Here is an 18,413-nt window from a genome sequence, read left to right on the forward strand (position 1 = left end):
TCATTTTACATACATGATAGATGGAACTAGTGATAGCAAAAAACTTACTTAAGTTACTTATTTAAAACAAGACTTGACTATCGTGTGGTTATTAAAGTATCTCAGCGCATACTCCATAGGGAGTGCCGCTTGCGCCTCTCTCTCCCCTAGAGTAGGTCGCCTTCGATGAAGGCTTAGAGGGCACCTGCCCAAAGCCAAAATCATCTAGTGTTACTTGTATATAGCTGTGATTATAGCGAAATTATTGAATATATTATATTCTATTCAAGTGGTTCGTAAAAGTGTTTTTATTATAATAGTTTAGTTATCCTTACTCATTTTGAAACACATATTATTATAATACAAAAACCTCAATAAACTTACGTTTTAGCATATCTACATATGCTTATCTGAATATTTAAGAAATCTATATTAAATTGTATTATGTTAGTACCTTTATGTAAAAAGTTCTACAACTCTCTAGAAACGCTCGGTCTGTTTACATATCTGCATTCTCAATTATCACGCACACATACAAAGAGTATTACGAATTACGAATGACGCACCGACAGATGTGCGAGGGGTGAAGCTGAGGGGAGGCGGGGACGGTTTGGCATAATGATTGGTTTATATAGAGCGCGGCTGCGATTCGCCAACCAGTTTCATTCAAGAAGTAAACAAGGCAACAAATACCACTTGGACTTCGCGGATTTCCGTTATGGGTATGTTGCATATCCGTTATCCTATCTCTAAATTATTATTTCATCATATTGTTGCCAACCAAACTATTTAACGTTCCCTTCTTTATGAAACACAATATGTTATTTTGCATAACTAAATAAAAATTATGGAAAATTACCTTTTTATTTTATTTTCTGTGAAGCCTACAACTAAGAAGTATTAATTATTATAAACCAAGAATTGGGTTCTGATTGTATGGTTATTGTTATATCGCGCCATTGCGCCTCAGACAATGCCGAGTACCTATCAGATATAAAAAAAACGCTAATCCTAAAGATCCTGTGTATGGGTAATGGGACCGACAGAATATTTCAAAATTATTGCATTTCCATCGGTGCTTGATCAATGTATAAAGTTCCAAATAAATCTGACGTTTTGAAAATATACGTTACATACAGACAAACATACCTCATGGGTTATTAAAAGCCAAATGCCAAATTCCAATTCAATCTGACGTTTTACGTTCGACGAAAATCGCGTTACATAGGTAGGAACCTACGAAGCTAGTTAAACCATGTTTATAAAAGTAAATGATTATATATATAGCACTATCGATATATTCCGATATAGGTAATAAAGGGTCCAAAATTATAAGTTACCTAAAAAAAATCATGTCATAAACTAGCTTAATGATTTTTTTTTATTTTTTTTTTATCTTAGATCATTTATAAGTCTAGATAGACTATGGCAGCTTTGAATACGTGGAAAAAGATTTAGAACCAACGTCTATTTTGAGCAATTCACGCACACTAACACAAAGTGTCATACAAAAACCGAGTGTACGTAGCTTGTCATGCACACTAAATTAATATTTCTGTTTTTATCGATTGTCTAACAGCAAGAGACCCTATCTAGACTATAATAAGTCTATATAAGATTTTTGTTTTTCACGTGTTGTTTTTGTTTCGTGAATGCTGAATACACTTTAACAGATGTCACACTTCGAAGTGATCGGAACTATAGTTAAAGTTTTGATTAGATATATATTATATTCAATAGTGTATCGTAATCAATAAATGGATAAATAAATTCTATTGTCACGCTTACCTTATTTGAATAGTTAACTAATAACAATACAACTTTACTTGAACGCGGTTTGAGATAGTATTTTCTAGAATACTGGGGTTACGGTCACGGCAAGTCATACCTACAGGGTTTCCCCTCATGCAGTTATTGAAGAGGATGTAACCAGTTTAAACTGGCTCACATATTTGACGTTATATGTATTAAATGAGTATTTTGAAGCTGTAAGAACAATCTTAAAGCATTATTGTACATTTATCTCAATAGATAGGGTAATAATTTTATATCTTTCAATACCTTTATTGATAAACATTGCGTACCTAGCTACTTTTAGAGGCTATACATACCTAAATTATGATTCGAAAATTAAATCTTTCGCATACGCACATAGAGATCTAGAATCCTTTAGTTTAGATTATCTGTGAATAGGCATATTTCTTTACGCGGTAGTGACTTTCTTTTACGAGCTTGATCATTAATTTTACAGTTCAGTTTCATCAATTTAAAAGGTTTTGTAGCAAGGACTTTTCATACATAAATAAAATCGGATAGATTTTATACCCAGAAATATGAATGAGTCCGGTAAATACTGAAAATTCTTTTAAATGGTTACTAGTTACCAGTTTTAAACAATTATCAATAATCGAAAAGGCTGTAGGTATATACGTGCGTCTACGTACGTACGTATGTAAAAAAAAAGTCGATGGCAAAACGCGCCATTTTCTGAAAGTAGTTAGGTATGTTAAAATTGAGAATGAGAGTAAAATATGTTTCATTATTTAATTAATTTAACTTATTATAAAGGATATTCTTTGATTTGGTAGTAATTCCCATAAGTGTACATATTTTTTTTTTTTTTTTTTTTTTTTTTTTTTTTTTTTTTTTTTTTTTTTTTTTTTTTTTTTTTTTTTTTTTTATGGAATAGGAGGACAAACGAGCGTACGGGTCACCTGGTGTTAAGTGATCACCGCCGCCCACACTCTCCTGCAACACCAGAGGAATCACAAGAGCGTTGCCGGCCTTTAAGGAAGGTGTACGCGCTTTTCTTGAAGGTACCCATGTCGTATCGTCCCGGAAACACCGCACACGGAAGCTCATTCCACAGCTTCGTGGTACGAGGAAGAAAGCTCCTTGAAAACCGCACTGTGGAGGACCGCCACACATCCAGATGGTGGGGATGAAATCCTAACTTGTGGCGTGTCGTGCGAAGGTGGAATTCGGCGGCAGGAATCAGGTTGAACAGCTCTTCGGAACACTCCCCGTGATAGATGCGGTAGAAAACACACAATGAAGCGACGTCTCTACGCAACGCCAAATGATCCAGCCGTTCACAGAGTACTGGGTTCCCGACAATTCGAGCTGCTCTGCGTTGCACGCGGTCAAATGGATCGAGCTGATACTGGGGTGCGCCAGACCAGAGATGACAGCAATACTCCATGTGAGGCCGGACCTGCGCTTTGTAGAGCGCTAGAATGTGGGCCGGCTTGAAGTATTGCCGTGCTCTATTTATGACGCCCAGTTTCTTTGAACTTTGAACATAAAACACGTTGTGTGATACACTGGTGTGTGTAGGTTATTGTGCAAACTCGCAACATTACAAACCCTCGCCTTCGGGTCGGGCTTGTTAATGAGAGCTTGTATCACCATGATTTATTCTAAGCCCGTTAACATTTCACTCTCATTTATACTATATAGTAGGTAAAATAACTGAATTTCACGATAACTGTCTATAATAACCAACCGAAATGTAATATTCAAATAACAAATATAACATACCTACCGACGAATTAAGAACCTCCTTCTTTTTATAAAGTCGGTTAAAAATAGATTTTGTTGGAATGTTTTCAGATACGTTAAATATAAAACCGTTAAGTGAGGCCAGTGAGTGGTCTCAGGGTGCGCGAGGCAGCGCGGAGACCGCTCGGGAGGGGGGAACCGGCCCCGCTCCCACAGAGATGGCGTCCAGCTCGAGCGAGGAGCGCGCCCTCCGCCGCGTGATGGGCCGCTGGGGCGCCGAATGGTTGAGCTGACTCGGGTCAGAGTACCAGAAACCCGCCGCGCCCCAGTGGCCGGCGAACCACCCTCTGCCGCCGCCGCGGTGGGGGGTCACGCGCCCCACTTTGAGTCTCTCCCTCCAGCAATACGAGGATTTAGTGGCAAAAGCTGAGGTGCTATTGGGCAAGCTCGCTGTCTCCGAAAACTATGACTCAGTCAACAACTTCATCGCTCTCTATGACTCCTACATGGCGTCTCCTGCTGAAAACCTGGAGGAATTTTTCCCGAAGTACAACCCACCTATTCGTGCTCACAAACACACCTGTGTCGGTCTGGGTATTGAGACAATGAAACGCTTGAAAGTCCTCGAGAACGATTTCCCTGGAATATCGAAGGCCATGATGCTGGTGTCGTGTGACGAGAATATCAAAGACCTGGATGATTATACTACAGCTTCTCCGGGTCCTCAAGGTTTTCTGATTGAGACAGAGAAGGATCACGTCATGGTGTGTATCAGCATCAGGGTGAACGGCCGGCCTGGAGTGTTCCTCTCGGACCTGGGATACCATGTATCACGCGTCGTCACTGTGATGGCAGACCGCTGTTACCCACACACAGGTTCGTTCACTTACTACTTATTGTTACTAATTTTGATATGTAAAACCATTAAGTGTGCTTTTTGCACTTAGCTAACAAAATATGCAACACTGTAATACATCATCATCAGCCGGAAGACGTCCACTGCTGGACAAATGCTCCCCCAAAGATTACGACGACGGTCCTGCGCTGCCCTCATCCAACTATTCCGGCGATCTTGACCAAATCGTCGGTCCATCTTGTGGGGGAGCTACCAACACTGACTAGTATATATCTTCGAAATTGATAGCAATTATACATATCATACAATAGAAGCCTACATGAGTTAAATATTTCTCAAATGATGTTGTATTACATCGACCCAACATCACTGTGTATATTATAAAGTGTCCGAGCGAAATAGTTTCCTACCCCAACCGAAATTGAATTTTCGTTTTTTGTTGAATTTTTGGCCGAAACCAAACTACCTATATTGTTTACCTACTGAGTTTATTATTATTATTTGATTGTGGCCGATACTTCGATAGATTTTCCGCTGAAACCCAAGACTTGTGCCGAAGCTAGGTTTTATGCCGATACTTGTCGAAATTTAACATCACGGGGAGTGCTCAGAGGAGCTTTTCGGGTTGATTCCAGCGGCCGATTTCCAACACTGGACATTACGTTAAAATGAAAAATACCACCCGCAAGAAATTTCTTGCATCGCACAGCCACTTAGTGGAATCAAAGACCGGCTGCTGTTTTCCCGAGCCAATACGGCTTAGGGACCTTCAAGAAAAGAACATACTCCCACCTTAAGGGCTGGCAACGGATCTCTTAACACCTATTGTTGCGGATGTCCATCCCGTTGCCCGTTTGCCCCCTCTTATATATAAAAAAAGTGGGGCCCAGAGGCGCGGAGAATGTACATAGTACTATCTTCGCGCCTCAATAAGGCTATTGGAAACCCAAGCGCTGGCAGCTATTTCGGTCAACGGATCAGCCTAGGCTAGCTAGGATAGCTAGCTATCCAACGTGGAAATGCTGCCAGTATTCTTGGTACGCATCCCCGTAATGATAGTTTTAATTTTATCTTATCATAGTATTGTAAATAAATTTACAAGATTTATTTTGTTTGAATAAAAATAGTGTACCTACTTTAAAAAATCTTGAAACCGAATATTCAGTCGGGTTATTCGGCTCTTAAGGAAAGTTTCATAACATCTTATTTTTTCTACAGGTTGGTTTATTCAATCCGATGAGCCTCACAGCCGGAAGGAGTACAACTACCAACTCAACCTGAACAACTCCAACTACGTGGAGTGGCATGAGAGGGACACCAGGGGTTCCACCGTCAATGAACGTCTGTCACTAATCTATGTCGCCAAGCCATATCTTACTGCTATCAACGTTACTGAGAAGAGGAATTTGGTCTGGGATTTAAGGTAAGGACGAGCTATTGAAAGCTTCTCTTAGCCTTTCAGAAAAATACAGCAAATATCGTGGCAGCACGAGCTCCACATACGCTCCATGTCTACTGTGCTCCAGTGCATAAGAGTAAACGGCAAGCGTTTCAATAGTCCTATGCCCCGTGTCCCCGTGGACATGGCAAGACAGCCGTCAAAAAACTGCCAATATCTACGTATCCCTAGATAAAAACAGCAGAGAGATTTTTTTACCGGGTGTATTATTAATTGCTCTTGGTTCAGCGTGGAGGAGGAGAGCCATAAAACAAAGATCATAAATCCCGTTTTTTGTTTATTATAACCAAGCTTGTTTATCTAGCAATCCGTAACATAAAGCGCATTATGACTCGACTATTGTAAACACAAGTGGATATAGCGTCTCAAGTGGTCAGGTCGGGTTTGGCGCCAATGACGTGTTGTTGTATCAGAGGTTCAGCTCACCTGGTGATTAATGACAGTTCTAATTTAATTTGTTTGTCGTATTAATGCCTCATTCTAATGATACGAAACAGTATATTGATCTTTTCCAGTCAATTCTGATTTCCAGTATATGATAATTTCATTCAAACTTAATTTATAGGAAATGTTATTTCAAATCCCATGTTAATTTCCCTTAAATTTCATTTCCTGTAAATGTAAATTCATTGAAAATATTGTTTACCAGTTGATTTCTTATTAATTATAGTTATTCAGCACCTATAAGCACTTTACAAAGTCCCTCTCCTTTTTCCGGTTTACTACTATTTCATGTAAAAACTTTGCATTTCGATAAAAATTGTCTAAAACTAGTCATCAGTTACACATGTTCTTAAGACACTATCCCCCTTATTCATAATGGTCCGCTAACTTAAAACAGCCGCTAAGGAGTGTTTTTTCTCATTCTGATTTAGGTCAATAGAAGAAGACAGAGTGAGAATTAGCAATGCTTTAAGGTGAATAAGGGGGTATAAGTCTAACTGGTAATTTTACTGTAATTCCTTATTTTTGTTTCAGGAGTCTTCTGGCCAGGAATCCTAAAGGCCACCTAATTGCGGGTATCTACTTCCCGGTCAAGGAGAAGACTCAACAATTCACGATATTTTTCGACGGCAACAATGGCAAACAACGCAAGAAATTGAAGTTTGAATCTTTCTTACAACTGCAGAAGGTACATTGTTGATAAAAATATGAGTATCTCTAAATTCTGATCTGTAAGAGTTCCGTACCTCAAAAGGAAAAAAGCGGATCCAAGACCCTTTATCTCGGGAACGTGTGTCAAGTTGAAATTAAAACGTAAAGGCCTCTACTGTCAAGTCTACAGTCGCCTGAAGCTGTACTTGCAAGCATGTTTTCTTTTTATGACAATAAGGGACGACTCGAGCAGGACTTTCAGCTGATGGTTTTTGATACGCCCTGACTATTACAATGCAGTGCCGCTCAGGATTTTGGAAAAACCCAAAAATTATGTGCGGCGCTACAACTGCGCTTGTCACATTGAGACAATTTCACTAGCTTCGGCGCCCTTCAGACCGAAACACAATAATGCCTACACATTACTGCTTCACGGCAGAAATAGGCGCCGTTGTGGTACCCATAATCTAGCCGGCATCCTGTGCAAAGGAGCCTCCCACTGGTGAGGCGATTAATTGACAATCACAATGTAGTCATACATATAATCTTGTAAAATATGGAAACTTACTGTAATTTAATTACAATGCAAATGTAAAAAGATCGATTTAAATAAATTATTCTTATTTTCTATTTTCAGATCCCAGAAGAGCTTGTCAATGAGGTAGAGCAGTGTAATGAACAGTTGCGGCTGAGGGATGGTGAATTGCTGTCAACCCTGAATAAGCTGGCTACCATCATGGCTGACGAGGAATACGTGAAGGAGCTCCTCGCAATCAACAGTAAAGTTGTTGAGTTATCAGCGGGTCATTAAATATATAAGAGACACGTAGAGTTTAGAGTAGTTACGGGGCGGAAATAAATTGTAAAAATTATATTGATTGTTTTATTCATTACCAAAACTTTATTAAATTCCCGCTAATTTGAAAATCTCAGATAATTCTGTAAGTTATGGGTTAAACCCCATTTTTCGAAATGGAGTTTTCATCAGATCTCGACGTTTTAAGGTCTTTGGAAGCTTCCCTGACTATTCCCGCGATGGTGTCCGTACGTACTGTATGTGTGTGTGTGTGTGTATGGATGTATGTAAACCTCTTGTAACTTTTGAACGGCTCGACCGATTTTATCGTGGTTGGCTAAAAGGATTTTAAAGGTTCATAAACCTGTAAACTATTTAAGATTCAATAAAGGAGACCCTTTCATACATTATTGGGCCAAGATGTAAAAGGATGAAATTGGTGTTAATAAATAGCTTATAAATTTAAAAAGCATCACTGAGAATTTGAGGATTTTTGACAATCTAAAAGCAGAGTTATATGAGGTTTTGTAAAATTGAGGTTATGCAATATATGGGCAACAATCTATATTAAAACAGCTGATTTTTGAAATGCGATTATTTTTTTGTTGTACGATAATGATCGTACAAGTTTAGCATTATCAAAAGTCAAATAGAAAGAAGGTAAATATTAATAAAACAACGGGAAACACTCAAATGACAAATCGCGTAACAAACGATACAACAAACGAGTGATTGACAATTGACATTCTCCACAATTCTATAGCTGTGACTGTTAGCACAGATAAAAAATACAGAACGAGATTCAGAATCGACTTTTTCTTCGATCGATTTCTTTGTATTTAATATTAAGTTGATATTTATTTTTTTATAGTGTATTTTTCGGTACTTTTATTGAATCAATCATCTGGTGCAAGTGGTTTTGGGTTGAATTGTATTAACTCATTCAAATTAATCGACTATAGTTATCAATATCCCATTTTAATCGTGAATTTTAAGATAATGAAATCTTAATGTTAAGATTTCTCGTTTTCTAGATTGCGAATCAGGGTAATTTTCTATACTTTGAAATAGAAAAAAGTGACAATTTTTTTAAACCATATCTCAACTTATTACATTTTGTCCCAGAAATCCCCGTCTCCTTTATTATTTTAAGAATAAAGATACCATAACAATTAAATAAATAAATAAAAATCAATTTTATAATAATTAAACATCCATAAAAAAGTGTCAAGCACTACCGATAGATTATTTTATAATTTTTACCCTATGCATTAAATAAATACTCTATCACTTTTAATATGAGACAAACATTTATTGGTATGTATAGGAATGTCTAAAGTTTGTTGTTAATATTGCTGATAGCGCTGTAAATACAATGATTACCCTCATATAATGTTAAGCAGCCTTGCAAATAAACGCGGGAAGCGTTATACGTCCGAATTAGGTCTCCATAAACCAATCATAAGCAAAATGTCTATTTGCACAGAGTAGGGATAGATACTTACCTACCTATTTGTAAAATTTTGCATATTTTTGATTTATTCTCAGGTATAACTTTATACCAAATTATAAGGCCGTAATTAGGCACGGTTGTGTTTCAAATTATAAAATTGTCGAGGTTCACTATTAACTGCAATAATAACTGAACAGACTATCACTTAGGTGTTTGGTTAATGAAAACGACTCACATCAAGGAACTTAACTTATATTCACACCATATTAACTCGTTACATTACATAGCTTCCCCAAGCTAAAATCTCTATTGCCAACCTGACGGGCATAATAATAAAAACTTAAATCTAGTGTGGCCAGGCGAAAATATAGTGGCCGCCACAAAATAAAAATAATAATAATAATCTTTATTAAAATAAGAAAACAACTATTATACAGCCTCTTAATATATAGGCAAAATTAACTAAACACAATATAACTAATTATTATTCAAAGTCAACTTTCATTATTATAGATAACTTAGTGGCTGTCATTAAACTGATTAACCCTATCGTTTCGTACTCGTAAAAACTGTTATAAAAATAATAGTTAATTAGTTAAAACCGCTTTACACAATTAATATTGAAATATTTTATCTCGCAACATAATTATAATTCTTTTCCATACAATTATTTTACATTAATTTAGTAACACGTAGTTTACCTATTTGGATAATAGTTGTACAGGTGTTCTCTGTACTAACAGACGACGTTAATAATTGTTTGTCACTTGACTTTAAAAGTGAGTGCCCAATTTTTTGTGGATCATTCTCAGGCATTCTTGGTTGAGTTTTCGTACCGAACATATCACCAGTTAAGTAATTTTCCTGTTCCGTAAAAGTGTGAAATTCGAAAATAATCCTACTAATTTATATACGTATATTTATGTAGTGATCTTCCTAAAATGTTGTGTGAAATAAATAAATAATAAATAATCATAATTATTAAGGATAATAAATCTAATCTAATTAATCATTCAAAATATATAAAGTTAATTGATAAAAAAACACTCTTGTATATTAAAGGCTTAGTTTCAATGTTAATGCTTTTAAAATATATTATACTTGCCATATCTTATTTGCTTCATTCTTATTCTTGTAATTTACACTACTATTACCAATATCAATCACTCGATGCCCACGAGAAAACTTAATTTAATTAATCATAACAAAAAAAGTAACTTAAGGTCCATAATTAAACGGAGCCCTAGCAACTATCAAAGTGTGGTTAGTTAACGTTCTAAAGATGTATAAATTATTAATAATGACAATAATAATAGGAAGAATAAGTGCATCAAGAATACTGGCAGTAATTCCAACACCATCAATAAGTCATCAAGTGGTATTTCGCCCCTTGGTGCAGGAATTAGCTCGTCGTGGTCATGAGGTGAACGTTATTACACCCGATCCAGTGTTCACAAGTTCCAAATTTGAAAATCTAACAGAAATAGATGTACATGATGTTTCATACGACATATGGACAGAAAAGTATATTGACCATCATGAGTTCGGTGCCAAGGATTTTGTTTTGAATAACGTTTATAATCTTTTAGACGTCCACTTAAGGCTTATTGAAGTGCAGTTATTATCAAAAGGTGTTCAAGATATAATAAATAATAAAAATATCAAATTTGATTTGATAATACTTGAAGCTGTTTCCAGACCATCTTTGATATTTTCACATTTGTATAAAGTTCCTGTAATACAAATAAGCTCGTTTGGAATGATGTTGGGCAGTGGTGATATTGTGGGAGCGCCTATACACCCTTTATTATACCCAATAGCGTTAAGTCAAAGAATATATCAGCGTTCATTTTTGGAAGAAATTTATGAATCATATAAATATTGGAAAGTCATGAAAGCCTATTATAATTTCGAAAAGCAGGAACACAATATTCTTCAGAGAATTATTGAGAATGATTTACCGAATTACGATGTACTGAGAAACAATATAGAAATGTTATTTCTCAATATGCACCCTATATGGGTAGATAACCAACCAATTCCTGAAAACGTCATTACTATATGGGGTATTTATGAAAAGCCAATGCATGATCTACCACAGGTAAAATATATTGTGTAGTAGAGTATATATCAAGCAAAGGAATCAAGGAGTCATTTGATTACAATTTATAGCCGTGTTAACTGTTATCTGCTACTTCATTTATTTATTATTATTTTCCTAGAGTAATTGATTTATCGAATTCATCACTTTCTCTTTTCATCTTTAAGGACCTACAAGATTATTTGGATTCATCTAAAAATGGGGTAATATACTTGAGTTTCGGTTGTAATGCACAGTCGTCGAAATTACCCCGAGACAAAATACAAATGTTCATACGGGTATTTTCAAACTTGCCGTATGATATCTTATGGAAATGGGAGACAGACGAATTACCAGGAAAACCTCCAAATATTAAAATATCGAAATGGTTGCCGCAATCGGACCTTTTGTGTAAGTTTATTTCCCTCAAATTATATCATGTTGTGGACGAAATTTCAATTAAATATACTACATGATGTGTTTACTATATGATAGCCAAATAGACGTAAATTGGTTTTCGATTTTTAATTTTTATTCGTCCAACTTACCATATAGTTAAATAAATCAATCATGATTTTTGAACAATGTTAATATTGGACTATTGACCGCGACAACATCCGTGCGTAAGGAAATAGGATCGTTGGAATTATAGCCCACAAAAACGCGGTTTGGAGAACCTACAGCATAATCCAAGAATATATATATGAAGGTCACCAGTTGATCAACGACCGACAATACGGCTTTCGCCATGGTCGGTCGGCAGGTGATCTTCTGGTACACCTAACACATAGAAGGGCGGTGGCTATTGAAAGCAAGAGGGAAGGCCTGGCAGTTAGCCTGGATATAGCGAAGGTCTTTGATCGTGTATGGCACAAGGCGCTCCTCTCAAAACTTCCATCATTTGGGCTTCCCGAGAGCTTATGCAAGTGGACCTCCAGCTTCCTCGCTGGGCGCAGCATACAAGTCGTTGTCGACGGTTTTTGCTCGAATCCCAAGCCCGTGAACGCTGGAGTGCCCCAAGGCTGTGTGCTATCTCCCGAGCTGTTTCGTCTGCATATCAATGATATGTTGGACACCTCCAACATACATTGCTATGCAGACTACAGCACTGGTGATACCGTATACACGGGCCATGCAGGTCTCTCTCGGGAAAGCGTTGACCAGTGCCGGGAGAAACTTGAGTCTTCTATCGAGTCCTCTCTCGAGAAGGTCGCGGAATGGGGTAAATTGAACCTTGTCCAATTCAACCCCCAGAAGACTCAAGTTTGCTCGTTTACCACTAAAAAAACCCCATTTGCTGTATCACCGCGCTTCGACAACACTTCCCTTAAAGCCTCGCCTAGTATCGGAATACTGGGTCTCGAAATCTCGAGCAATTGAAAGTTCCGTGGCCACCTGGAGGGCAAAGCCAAATTGGCTTCGAAGAAGCTGGGCGTCATCAATAGAGCACAGCAATACTTCAAGCCGGCCCACATTCTAGCGCTCTACAAAGCGCAGGTCCGGCCACTAATGGAGTATTGCTGTCATCTCTGGTCTGGCGCACCCCAGTATCAGCTCGATCCATTTGACCGCGTGCAACGCAGAGTAGCTCAAATTGTCGGGGACCCAGTGCTCTGTGAACGGCTGCATCACTTGGCGTTGCGTAGAGACGTCGCTTCATTGTGTGTTTCCTACCGCATATAAGACGGGGAGTGTTCCGAGGAGCTGTTTAACCTGTTAAACAGCTCCTCGGAACACTCCCCGAACATAAATCAGGATTCATGCCGCCGAATTCCACCTTCGCACGACACGCCACAAGTTAGGATATCATCCCCACCATCTGGATGTGTGGCGGTCCTCTACAGTGCGGTTTTCAAGGAGCTTTCTTCCACGTACTACAAAGCTGTGGAATGAGCATCCTTGTGCGGTGTTTCCGGGACGATACGACATGGGTACTTTCAAAAAAACCGCGCGTAAACCTTCCTTAAAGGCCGGGAACGATCTTGTGATTCCTCTGGTGTAGCAAGAGAATGTGGGCGGCGGTGATCACTTAACACCAAGTGACCCGTACGCTCGTTTGTCCTCCTATTCCATAAAAAAAAATATACGAACAAATTGAATATCGTGTAGTCGTAAATTCTAAGTAATTTTACTTTATTAAACTACTCAACCAATATTCTATTACTCTTTTATTAAATACTAATAATCATTACTAATTATAACGTTAAGTTTTTCATTATTAATTTGTTTTTAAGAGATTATTTAAAGAAAATATGAATATATTTTCATTTTAGATCACCCAAGCGTAAAACTATTTATAACACAAGGAGGTCTTCAATCTACAGAAGAAGCCATCAATGCGGGGGTTCCTGTTATTGGTATTCCAATGTTTGCTGACCAATGGTATAATGTGGAGAAATATGTTCACCACAAAATTGGATTGAGACTTGATTTCAAGACTTTGGATAAAGAAAAACTCAAAACTGCAATCGATATAGTATTGAACGATACTAGGTTAATTATATTAAAATAATTAAATATTCACTTAAAATCGTGTCAAATCTAGTCATATTTACTTATATATTTGCTTGTAGGTACATTTCTTAACTCGCAAATCCGTCGTTGAATATGTTAGTTTGTTTTTGGTTTTAATAGGTGTATTTTATTTTTATTTTAAACCATATTCATGGTCCGATTGTAAAAAAAACTTAGGTCTGGTGAAGAAAACCACGGGTGATCGAGGGAGTAGACACATGATAGCAAAAGTTCAAAGATGCAAATGGATTAATGAACCACCTAACATCACGGTGTCGATTTTGGGTTTCAGAGATCGCGCGCGTCCTAAAAGTTCACTCTGATCTAGTACAGTACGTCGCTTCTTGCTTCGGATTTTATTTATGTTAAACTGTTAGATGTATATCTTAACAGACATGGATACTTTTACTTTGTGACTATTAATGACTTCTTCTCAAAATTCTGTAATGATGACTATAACGGCTTTAGTGGTATTATTTTAGAACACGTGACTCCCTAAATTGTTAACAAGAATATGTAAATTTCTATGTATGTAGATTTCAATGTACAGTATGTTTCGTTTGTGGCTCATTAAAGTAACCTAGAACACGGTGCGGTCCGGCTCGTCGTTCAGCGTCCATTTGTTGCGATAGGCAGTCACTTAGTGGACATCCAGTGGTCCACGAGTGGATATCGCAGAGCCCAAATCTAATCATTTTCTATTTAATATCTTTTTAATCAAGTTAGAGGTGTCATTTGAATTTAATAATTTGTTTTTCAGCTATAAAGAAAATATGGTTCTACTTCGTGACTTGATGAAGGATGAGCCGCACAGAAGCCTGGAGCGAGCGGTGTATTGGACGGAGTACGTGCTGCGTCACGGAGGAGCAAGACACATGCGGGCTGCAGCAGCCAACATGTCCAGGGCGCAGTACTACGAGATGCAGTTTATATTGACGATGTTGTCACTTGTTGGTGCATCAGCTGTTGTAGTAGCTGTTGGAATACGTCTTATGTGGAAATATGTGATGCGGACCTTATAGCGCAAACCAAAATTAAGACTTTGATTTTGTAATAAAAGTAATTTCTGATAACAGTTAGCTTTTTATTATAAAAGAAAGTTTCCCGCCATTTTAATTTTTTTTGTTCAAAGTAATCATGAAGTTGTAGCACCAATTGTCTCGGTTTTCCTTTCAAAACACGTCCTTTTGGCATTTAACGATCAATGTACTCAGCCCAATCTAAACATTCCCAAAAGTTGCACCGAGGAATAAACATACTCAACTCGAGGTATAACAAATGCGGAGAACACTCAGCGAACGTAAATGCGTGTGACTATTGGTATTGGGTAAGAGGCTCCTGTTTCCGCATTTAGACCGCTAAGTTGGGTTCATTTTGCGTGCAGTGTTGGCCAGTCATTTCAACCAGCCCAGCTCCTTCCAGAAGTCCAGAACACTTCAGGGGCATTCGCAGGCTTCCTGGAGCGACCTTGTATTTACTAAGGTTTTTGCTTGTTTTTTGGCCACCCCAGTACATTCCAGGATTGACCGTTTCATCTGCACTGCACTCAGGACTGTCCGTTCCATCGGGTGTAGTGTAGGTTGTTGGTGAGAGATTGTATCCATGACGGGACGGGCATTTGGCTGAAGGGCAGTGGCCCCGGGCCAGCCATTTGGGTCTCTGATCCCCGCTGGACGCTGGAACGAACCGCTGGGTCCATTGATCTGTTGCAGAGTTACCCAGTTGTTAGAGGCAGCTCGTTCTAAAGGTTGGTGACACTTGTATATCAGCGCTGAGTTATAAGTATTGCTCCTCAGCGCAGTCAGTACCGCCATCCTATCGGATAGAATTCGGATATTATATCGATGTACTTTCCTTCTTAGTATCGCGTTTGCAGCTTCCTTGATGGCTACACATTCGCATTATAATATGGAGCTGTGTGTGCCTAAGAGTATTCAGGTGTGTAGATATAGTTCATGTGAGAAGATCCAGTTCCGGCTACCATTTTCGAACCGTCTGTGTAAATTTTCAGTTCATTTACTCCTGACCGGTCTTATCCCTATAGTCTATAATCTCAACAGTTGAATATGAAATTCTTTTGAAAGATGATGTTTTGGGTATTCTATCACAGAGTGGGAAATCCTATCTTACTCTGTTCCAGAGATTTCCTATAAGGCAGTCTTCATTCTGACATACACCCATAGCTTCAGGCGGCGAACCGGCATTTTCACCACATGCTGAATTTGTATGTCAAGCGGTGTTAGCTCCAGAATGGTTTCTGTTGCATACATTGGCATAGTGCGCATGCATCCAGTAATGGCTGTGCAGCCCAGCTGCTGGAATCACTGCAACTTGGTTTGTATGGTCGCAAGCTCTGTCCTGGGCCACCAAGCTATTGTTCGGTAGGTGATAATTGGTCTAATGACTGCAGTATAAAGCGATCGACTATGATCAGTATGCTCTGCTAAGGACTCGCTCAAAATTATTGATGAACCAATGTTTCCGGTCTTTTATAATATGTAATATAGAGTGCTGTCTTAAAAATAATGTGAAAGCATTTTGGCGATATACCAAATCTAAGCGTATTACCAATGATCTGCCTAAGTCAATTAGATATTTGAATAAAACTGCTAGCTCTGGAAATGATATATCGAATCTTTTTGCTGAATACTTCTCATCTGTTTACAAATCTAATAACTCAACCACAGCGTATAATCCAGATTTTCCAAGTTCCAGTTACTCAATATGTTCAATTAAATTTTCTGAATATGAAGTATATAAGCACATCAACAAAATCGACATTAACAAAAGTAGTGGACCAGATATGATACCACCAATATTTATTAAGATCTGTGCGTCGTCTTTTAAAGTAAAAATGACAATTATTATAAACAAATCACTTAGTAAAGGGGTTTTTCCTTAGCTATGGAAAATTGCTAAAATCACTCCCATACATAAAGCAGGCGACAAAACTGACTGTTAACTGACTAACTGTTTTGCCAAAATATTTGACAGTATGGTTTATAATTCACTCTATAATAATTTCAAGCATAGACTTAATCTGGTTCAATATGGCTTTGTCAGTGGTTAGTCTACTGCATCCAATCTGTTAACATATTCAAATTACTTATGCAATCCTTTAATAGTAAATCCCAAGTTGACTCAGTGTTTATTGATTTTTCTAAAGCTTTCGTTCGTGTCAATCATTTTATTCTCTTAAACAAGCTAGAACACTTAGGTTTTAATGGTAATCTTCATCGTTGGTTACATAGTTATCTCATGAATCGTTGCCAGATAGTTGCATTGTATGATTTGAATCTATTCCTTTTGAACCCACTTCCGGGGTCCCTTAGGGCTCAAATTTAGGACCCCTGCTATTTTTGCCTGCATCAATGACCTTCTTGATAAAATGACATGTAAATGTTTAGCTTATGCTGATGATATTAAATTATACACTCAGGTATCAAGAATTGAAGATTGCTATTTACTTCAGGATAACGTTAATACTCTAAATGAATGGTGTTAAACTAACGACATGTCAGTAAATATAAAAAAGTCAATTTATTAGATTCACGAAAAAAAGAAACACAATAAATTTTAACTATTCCATAGATGGTACCAATTTAGTCAGGGTTGGTGTTGTACGTGATTTAGGTGTGTGGTTCGATCATCATCAAGTTTTAAACACCACTATGAAACCATCGTGAAAAAAGCAAGTAGGATGCTAGGATTTATGATGCACACATCAAAACCATTCAAGCATATAGATTCGCTAAAGATACTTTACACCTCACTAGTAAGACAGCAACTTGAGTACTGTTCCTCAGTCTGGGCATGGCATTAGAGAATTAAGTAAGAGAATGGGATTGAGACGAGCCATACCTGAGTATGAGGACCACTTGGTATATTTTAAATTTAAAACTCTTAAATGCAGGCGAGAAATTGCTGACATGGCTATCCTACACAGGATTGTGCATGGGACTTTCATGGGCAATGATTTATTAACAGATGTTCACTTTATTACTCGCAAGAAAATTTGTGTGGTACAAAGCTGTGGAATGAGCTTCCTTGTGCAGTGTTTCCGGGACGATACGACATGGGTACCTTCAAAAAAAGCGCATACACCTTCCTTAAGGCCGGCAACGCTCCTCTGATTCCTCTGGTGTTGCAAGAGATTGTGGGCGGCGGTGATCACTTAACAACAACCCGTACGCTCGTTTGTCCTCCTATTCCATAAAAAAAAACCAAGAGCAAGCCACTCGTGTGCCTTAAAATTTTTGCAACCTCTTACAACAGTGTCGCATATAATAATCCACTTCATCGTATGTGCCAATTATGTAACGAGTTAAGTAGTAATAAAAATTGTGAAACCGACATATTTAGTCAAAGTTCATATAATTTTAAAATAATAATTAAGAAGCACTGTACCATAGAACTCAAATATTAGTTGTACTTACATATTTTCAATGTGAATGTAAATACACTACTTAGATTTACAATTTTATAGTGATAAGATCTTTATTTTTATATTTCATATGTTTTACTTTGTAATCGTTTTTGTACCTTAATTAAATAAATAAATCTACATATCTTTGGAGCAAGAATCCAGGTTCTCCCTACGAGTCTTCTGCACTGCAAAAATATGATACATGTTTTTTCCAGCTTGTGATCTGTGTATTTATTCCAGAACAGCTTACTGTT

At 37.7% G+C, this 18,413-nt stretch overlaps 2 protein-coding genes across 2 annotated transcripts; both read left to right on the plus strand.

Annotated features, from left to right (window-relative positions):
• Positions 1–592: 592 nt before the first annotated feature.
• Positions 593–7,762, plus strand: LOC126973901 (uncharacterized). Its single transcript, XM_050821269.1, has 5 exons — positions 593–701; positions 3,592–4,356; positions 5,555–5,759; positions 6,774–6,927; positions 7,528–7,762. The coding sequence occupies exons 2-5, from the start codon at positions 3,987–3,989 to the stop codon at positions 7,699–7,701; spliced, it is 903 nt and encodes a 300-aa protein (XP_050677226.1). The 5' UTR covers positions 593–701; positions 3,592–3,986; the 3' UTR covers positions 7,702–7,762.
• A 2,194-nt stretch (positions 7,763–9,956) lies between these two features.
• Positions 9,957–14,808, plus strand: LOC126973881 (UDP-glycosyltransferase UGT5-like). Its single transcript, XM_050821239.1, has 4 exons — positions 9,957–11,240; positions 11,408–11,630; positions 13,493–13,712; positions 14,494–14,808. Exons 1-4 carry the CDS (start codon positions 10,422–10,424, stop codon positions 14,753–14,755), a joined length of 1,524 nt encoding a protein of 507 aa, XP_050677196.1. The 5' UTR covers positions 9,957–10,421; the 3' UTR covers positions 14,756–14,808.
• Positions 14,809–18,413: the final 3,605 nt, after the last annotated feature.

The sequence above is a fragment of the Leptidea sinapis genome, chromosome 30 (genome assembly GCF_905404315.1).
Source record: "Leptidea sinapis chromosome 30, ilLepSina1.1, whole genome shotgun sequence".
In the NCBI taxonomy this organism is placed as follows: Eukaryota; Metazoa; Arthropoda; class Insecta; order Lepidoptera; family Pieridae; genus Leptidea; species Leptidea sinapis.

What these genes read in the sequence shown, in the direction of transcription:
- LOC126973901 (XM_050821269.1), top strand. Translation starts at nt 3,987, where the DNA reads ATGGCGTCTCCTGCTGAAAACCTGGAGGAATTTTTCCCGAAGTACAAC. An exon ending in AATTTGGTCTGGGATTTAAG is followed by an intron (nt 5,760 to 6,773) that starts GTAAGGACGAGC and finishes TTTTTGTTTCAG; the next exon opens with GAGTCTTCTGGCCAGGAATC. An exon ending in CTTTCTTACAACTGCAGAAG is followed by an intron (nt 6,928 to 7,527) that starts GTACATTGTTGA and finishes TTCTATTTTCAG; the next exon opens with ATCCCAGAAGAGCTTGTCAA.
- LOC126973881 (XM_050821239.1), top strand. Translation starts at nt 10,422, where the DNA reads ATGTATAAATTATTAATAATGACAATAATAATAGGAAGAATAAGTGCA. An exon ending in GCCGCAATCGGACCTTTTGT is followed by an intron (nt 11,631 to 13,492) that starts GTAAGTTTATTT and finishes TTTTCATTTTAG; the next exon opens with ATCACCCAAGCGTAAAACTA. An exon ending in ATAGTATTGAACGATACTAG is followed by an intron (nt 13,713 to 14,493) that starts GTTAATTATATT and finishes TTTGTTTTTCAG; the next exon opens with CTATAAAGAAAATATGGTTC.